The 7,190-nt window shown below is 35.9% G+C and overlaps 1 protein-coding gene across 2 annotated transcripts; it reads right to left on the bottom strand.

The window, feature by feature from the left end:
• Positions 1 to 580: 580 nt before the first annotated feature.
• Positions 581 to 6,732, bottom strand: LOC113736245 (carboxyl-terminal-processing peptidase 2, chloroplastic). Of its 2 annotated transcripts, XM_027263131.2 has the most exons (13): positions 6,624 to 6,732; positions 6,233 to 6,527; positions 5,766 to 5,915; positions 5,019 to 5,101; positions 4,683 to 4,891; positions 4,202 to 4,270; positions 3,683 to 3,801; positions 2,995 to 3,070; positions 2,854 to 2,895; positions 2,243 to 2,351; positions 1,450 to 1,547; positions 1,255 to 1,348; positions 581 to 1,169 (listed from the first exon to the last, which is right to left on the bottom strand). In XM_027263131.2, exons 1-13 carry the CDS (start codon positions 6,723 to 6,725, stop codon positions 1,044 to 1,046), a joined length of 1,572 nt encoding a protein of 523 aa, XP_027118932.1. In that variant the 5' UTR covers positions 6,726 to 6,732; the 3' UTR covers positions 581 to 1,043. The 2 variants fall into 2 exon arrangements, with proteins under 2 accessions (XP_027118932.1, XP_027118933.1); XM_027263132.2 differs by lacking the exon at positions 4,202 to 4,270.
• Between the last annotated feature and the right edge of the window lie 458 nt (positions 6,733 to 7,190).

Raw genomic sequence — 7,190 nt, 5'->3', positions numbered from 1 at the left:
TCTTGTATTATCAAGTTTAAATCAATACAAATGTTATCATTTTGACAAAAAAAAAAAAAAAAGTAGCCTTTGGACTTGAAACTCTCAAGATTCTTATTTGATGCAGAATGCCCCAAAGATTGGAAGTGGAGTTACTGTTCAAACATAAAGTGCCTTACTTGTGACTCCACCTTTTCTCTAGTTCAACCCAACCCTAACCCAGGGTAGCATCCCTGACGAGTTCCACCTCTGAATCAATCCAAAACAACAGAAATGCAAGACTAATAATCCAGGATATATCTTAAATTAGTATGCAACTGCACTAATCTGTTTTTTTTGTTCACTTTCTGTTTTGTCATGGAACTTCTCGTACGCCAGATTCAATAGCTCGCGAGCCACTGGTGTAGGAGAATTTAGGGTAGGTATCTTGTTCCTCCAGCCAGTTTAACGTTACAACCATGCTTGAGAGGTTTATGATACGAAAGAATAAGGCCATCAAGCTGATTTTAATATGTCAATGATTACAAAATTTCTCCCGAAAATCCCAATTGGATTATAAAAATAGTTGCAGCTCTAACATCTGAATGAAACTTTTGTATCATCGGAGAAAGAAGAATCAGTTATTGCTTTAATATCCCACAGTACCAAAAGTTATGGTACATCTGGCTCCCTTGCAGGGTTTTGGACTAATATTTGTATCAGTGTGGTTACAACAATTCCACCCAACCAAATGAAAGATTATGCTTAGGGAATTACAGCATGAGACAAATGATCTAGATTTGGAGTACATCAGCGGACAATTTATGGCTCAATCAATTCCTCTTTCTATAGTTTCAAAGGGCCTAATCTCAGGAAGAAAAAAGCAAAAAAAAAAAAAAAAAAAAAGGGGGGTCTTCGACTCCTCGTAGAGCACACCCGAAGCGAGAAGTCTGGAGTTTCTGTATTTCCCAATTGGGGAGAAACAATGTAAGATTGCACGTTAAACCAGTAATTTGTCAGCTCGCTCTGCCGGCATATCTACAGTTGCAAAAGAATCCAAAGTGACCACATTTGGAAGGATTCTGTCATCTTGCGAAGAGTTTAACTTTGTCAAGATAGCAAGCAGAGACTGGGTCCTGAAGGCAGCCGCAAAAACTCTCATCATCTCTAGGAAATGATGCTGGAAGACGATAATCCGGGATTATGCCAATCTACAATAAATAATAAATGTATTATGTTTATCAGACAATAGGATTTTCTTTTATAAGAAGACATGGAATATGTGCCATGATAGACCTTGTCGATATCTGTATGAGCTGGAGTCTCATAACGAGCAACTGTTACTGCCAAGCCAGAGCCATCAGATAGCTCAAAAACAGACTGAATCTTGCTGTACATAGGAAGCAATCAAGCCTAGTTAGAACAACATAAGAATACTATAACATTTTGATAGAAGTACCAACATGTGAGTAAAAAGTATGTGCAGCCCACCCTTTTCCAAAAGTTTGTTCTCCAAAAAGCGTAGCTCGCTTATTATCCTTCAAAGCACCAGCCAGAATTTCACTTGCACTGGCAGTTCCTTTATTCACCTTAAAGTAGCATGGGGAAAGAAAATGAGAAGAAAAGGAACAGAAACTAATATTTTGTTCTGATAATTGGCAATTAAATTTTGTAATTCAAACAGCAGGATCCATGGGTTTGAACATAATGGGTTTCAAAACACTATGTCAGATCACCTGCACAACATTTGGGATGGATGAAGTTGTTAAGCGATAAATTCCATCAAAGATTTTGACTGACTTCCTTTTCAGGGATGATAAAAACATCATATCTAATTGTAATCTGAAATCCGCTCTCAATCTTTATTAACTTCAAAATGATGGATTTCAACTCTTTTAGAAACTTTTGGTTACCACAGTCATAACAATAATAAATTATAAGCTTTACATCCCACCCAAAAATCATATCCAGCCCAACAGTAACATAAAAACTCTAATGCCCAACTTTCCAATTTTTTCAAGTATAAACACACAACAGAAAACTGATTTATATGTTTATATCAGTTGTAGGATATCATCGAGCAAGTTAAGGTATCAGGACTTGGAATCTAGATCCTTGAAGTTATGAGTCTCGAGCAAACCAACTCTATCAGCTAAACACAGTAAACAGTATAGGGACTCTTTTCATACAATTTAGTAGCTGATTGTATAGTAGAATACGGAAATATTCAATCAAATTGCCGAGCTTAAAATTACTTGAGTGGTTGAGAAACTGCTCAGCATACCAGCACTACTAGAGGCTCTGAAGCTGCTACTGCATTGCTTCCATCTGTATCATATATATCTCGAACACCACGACTATCACAGATGTACACAATCACTCCTTTGTCCAGCCTGGTTTGGAACAGGAAGCAGAGGGTGTAAGGTGATTTTTGAAGACTTTTTTTTCCCAAGCAAATAATCAACCTTGTTAAAAAATCAGTTCCTGATACATGCAAGGACGAATGAACAAGTTGATAAGCATGCATTCCTTTCAAAAGATACTCATGACAAGGGGTTTAAGAAAGCTACAAACTTCAAAGATTTCATACCTAGTTAAAACATCTAACATTAACAGTTTGCTGTTCAAAGATGCTATGAAGTATTTAACAGTAAGAAGCGTAAAATATAAACAAAAAAGAACTGAAATAATGTTAAAACATCTACGAAAGATACTCATGACAAGGGGTTTAAGAAATCTACAACACTTCAAGGATTTCATACCTAGTTAAAACATCTAATGTTAACTTAGTCTGCTGTTGAAAGATGCTATGAAGTACTTAACAGCAAGAAGCATAAAATATAAATAAAAAGAACTGAAATAATGTTGTGTGCAAGTATGCAGTAAGAAACACACCAAATCTTGGCAATCTCAATTCCTTCTGGGAAAAGACCACCACTGCACCAAAATTTTAGTTTTTTAGAAAGCAAAACAGTGGAATAACTATAACAAAACAATGGAATAAATCTAAGATGAAGCACATCAAAAGCATGTCACCTATTATCTCGGAGATCTAATACAAAGGCACTGACATTGTCCTTTCTCAGAGTTTCAATTGCTTCTTTTACTGCACCTAAAATGGATATTTGCCAGATGAAGGATTAAAGAGATATATTATCTAAATAGATCACTATATTAGCACAATGACGACAAAAGACAAAGGAATTTCACCATGCCCTCTGCCCTTAGTGAGGCATAGCTGCATCATCGAAGAACAAGAGTTTATTTTCAATAAGAAAATTTTATTAGTATGCTGTTTGCCTCCGAGGCAAAATTGGAAGACCATATTTCCAAAGGCCAGACAAAGTAGTAATGAAATTCCAGAAGGACACAATACTTCCCAAGTTACATATAGCTATAGGTACCAAAACCACGTTCCAGTAAGTGACGGGAACAGAACGATGTGTCAGAAGGGAACCGAAACATTTAGAGCAGGATTGTTAGTATAATAACAACATTGAAAATGGTTCAAAATAGCAGAATGACGGAGTTCAGATATTAAAAGGATTCTTCATATATTGAACAACTAACCAAAGGCTCGAAGGATGCTAGGGAAGATTTGTAAAAGTGAATTATTACCAAGTAGAAGTCAAGACAATAAAGATTGCTTCTCAAGCAGAAGAAAAGATTATATGAACTCAATTAATTTTCAAAATCTGATGTCAAATAAGTAGCTAAATTATACCAGATGCATTTTGGTTGAAAGATGTTAATTTGATATATCCAACCCGAGCGCCGTCCTCCCCCATACCAGGAGTCTTGCAAATTTTTGACTTCACAGGATTCAGTGAAACTCTCTCGCGTCTGAAAAGCAGCAGTAATTTTTTTCAATGAGTAAAAGTTTAAAATAGGACTTCGTAAAGTGTCAAGCATGTGATATCGACAAGCATGCCAATATAAACATATATCCAATCAATCTCTTCAAGTAGTAAAACATGTCCTTCCTGCCCCTCTTCCTCCAAAAAGAAAGTCAAAAGGAACTTCAGACATGAAGACCAATTTTTTTGAAAAATCTCATACTATGTGCAACTTTATACCAATGGAGAGCACAAATTCGTACATATTTCTGATTAAGCAAAATCCATGATGCAGTATTTAAAAGAAAACTAAGCCAACGCAAAGATAATGGCATGAAAATTCAGACAAAGAACATGTCATTTTAGGCTAATAATTGTTCAAAATAAAGCAAACAAGGTCAGCGTACATCAAAGGGACATTCCTTATCTCTGAACCCTGACGTACAGTTAGGTCTACTCCTGTTCCTTCAGGTCCCCTGCATTCAGCTCAAATTTAGACCCACACAGCCATCAATGCTGGCTTGAAATTTTCCATTAAAAAAATCTCGAATCTTTATTTATCACTGCTTATCCAGGAAAGGACATTAAATACATGATACAAGTCCAGGTATCTATTGGTTTGTTTTGCTTGTCTCTTTTGCCCTCCCACCACCACCACCACCCCCCCCCCCCCCAAAAAAAAAAAAATCTTTCACATTCTTTTTTTGGGGGCATGTGGAATTTCAGTTGTTCCCTTTTTTCGCATTCATGTAACGAGAAAACAAAAACTTTATGTCAGTTCATCCCTTCTCCTGGAATATCTTGTATGATTCAGTTAAAGAAGCAATGGCGCCACCCCACTTCGTTTATTGTTGTATAAAGCAGGCGATTGGTATAAAACAAACTCACTGCAAGTTCTCAGCAGCATCATAAATGGTCATGCTTTCTGTACTTTTATCATCAATTGCCAGGATCAAATCACCAGGAGAAATTCCCGCTCTATATGCAGGACCTCCTGGAGCAGCTGAAATAACCACCAGTCCAGAGGATAATCCATCCTTTCCTGTAGGATAGCCAATTGACAGCCCTACTCCAGTCAGAGAACTTTGTGTTCCTGACTGCCTTCAAAGAATGTTTAAGACTTTTTAATTTCAGGGAGCATCGGTGAAATCAATGATTGTTCAAGCTAATTTGCCACACAAACTGAATATAGCATACAGGAAACAGAAGTTAAGAGCTCCATACCCGCAGATTCTTGAACTTTTCAGGCTCCAGAAACCGGGTGAAAGGGTCATCTAAAGTAGAAATCATCTTCCTTATCGCTGCATCTGAAAGGAAGTGAACACAGGAGACATTCTATAAATGGTAAAAGAAAATTGTACCAATGAGTATAAACAAGAAAATACAAATTCTTCAGCTTTTGTATTCTTTTGCTTTCTTTCTTTCTTTTGCTTATTAGGATCTGCAGGCTTGTAGATCTGCAAAATTGCATTTTTTTTGCAGGTATACAAATTTAAAACTTAATGGAAATTTCCCAGATGTTCCAAATGCATAATCTTTTCTAAACCATATGCAGTAAAACATGATGATGTTAGCTTCAGAAATTTATAGTAGCCGAGAAAGACTACGTAAACAATAGGGCGAAAAGTAGAATCAAACTCGAGTTCCCCATCAGAAAACTCTAAAACAATACAAGGTCCATATTTCTTTCATTTGGCCATGTAAAGATATGCAGATATCCTCTCACCCAAAGAAAGCACAAATGTATCGAAAAGACAAGCTAGTAATCAACCGTTCAGCAAATGATAACCACCATATATTAATCCTACAAAATTTCTTAACACAATATTGACTCAGTGGATGTTGTTGGTTAAAGAAATTTTTGACCATCACATAGTGATGCAAGGAAAACATGCTGATTCTGCCATTCTAATTTATATGCAATTACAGGTATATCTACCTATTACAGCTCAAAGAGATCAAAATTCGTACATGTCTCTTCTCGAGTGGTCATTGGCTCGTTGCGCAGCGCATTTTCCCTGTATCTAAACCAACTGTGTCCATTGAATGTTTTGTCAACATAAGCCCTATCAATTGTTCTCCATGCTTCCAGAAAAAGAAGATTTTCTTCACTCAAGGCCCCTACAGTATACCATTCTTATTCATGTCAACAAAGTACACCATCAAATCATTCATCATCAAAGAACAGTTAACAAACACTAACAAAAGTTACATCTTGTTTTATTCATATCATTTTAGGATATCCCATCTACAATAATTATATAACCACAAAACCAAAAACACCAAACATGCATTTGCCACATCAAGAAAAAGGGCCGTAATCAAGGGGTAATAACAACTTCATCACTGTATGTCAGCTAAAAATATGCAATAATGTCAACTTATAGGAAAACTGGGTATATTATAACACCGCAATGCAGGCAAGCAGAAACACTTACAAGAAGGACTTTTGCTAACAGCAGCAGAAAGTGTCACAGCCAACATTACTCCACAAACCACCCGGCAGAAGGAAAGAAGAAATCTTTCATTAAATTTTGCTGACAATTTACTCAAACTCTTGCTACATTGCTGAAAAGTGAATCTTTTATTAAACCTCCAAACTGGTTGGAGATCGAATTTCTTCTTCCGGGAAGCATTTTTATGGTAGTAAACTTTATTTACACGACAAGGGGACGCCAAAGACCCGGTCTTTTCAGTTGGTCTCAGCAATTTTTGAGACTTCCATGGAAGCACCTACATATATCAAAATGATCATTTTAGGCCGATAAATCAATTGAGAATTGATTATTTTTCTGGATTTTTATCAAGGGTAGTGAAGAGTTCCTGTACCTCAGAATCGGCTGTGGGATTTTTTTGGGATTTTGAGATGATTAAAGATCGGGGAGAAACTGAAGCAGCAGAGCTCGTAAAAGTTCCCAAAATTAGTTCCATTGATAAGTGGTACTCTCCAGCCAGAAATATGATATATAATTTTGAAGTGGGATAATTTCAGAAACCTACCTTGAGGTTTCTGACCATTTCACTGGGCTCCCTCCAATTTTTGAAAACTACACTAACCTTCCCTAAGGTTTATTATCTTATAACATTTAGATTCATCCAACAATTAAAAATTGTTACTACGAGAAAAGATAACATGATTCCATCGTTACCCGTCGTCTACTAAATTTTTTAGTTAATCTAATATCAGTCCAAATATTAAAAAAAATATATTAGAATTTTCAATTTATCATTAGAAATTAAATCACATATGGCAGAAAAAAGAGTATGTTATTCTATTACATTTCACTAAATATAAGATTCAAATTACTCTTTTCAGCTACAAACCTATTGTCAAACATAATTAACAACCAATAATCAAAAAAATCTATAACCAAAATATTACAAAAAGTGAACTTT

This window comes from Coffea arabica, chromosome 3e (assembly GCF_036785885.1).
Source record: "Coffea arabica cultivar ET-39 chromosome 3e, Coffea Arabica ET-39 HiFi, whole genome shotgun sequence".
NCBI lineage: Eukaryota > Viridiplantae > Streptophyta > Magnoliopsida > Gentianales > Rubiaceae > Coffea > Coffea arabica.
This window is presented reverse-complemented; position numbering and strand designations above follow the sequence as displayed.

Bases quoted from the DNA above. Each gene is read 5' to 3' on its own strand.
- LOC113736245 (XM_027263131.2), bottom strand. From the start codon at position 6,725: ATGGAACTAATTTTGGGAACTTTTACGAGCTCTGCTGCTTCAGTTTCT. The intron at 5,102-5,765 runs GTACGAATTTTG...ACTTCCTTTCAG, and splicing joins GACCACTCGAGAAGAGACAT to ATGCAGCGATAAGGAAGATG. The intron at 1,349-1,449 runs GTGGGCTGCACA...TCCTATGTACAG, and splicing joins GAACAAACTTTTGGAAAAGG to CAAGATTCAGTCTGTTTTTG.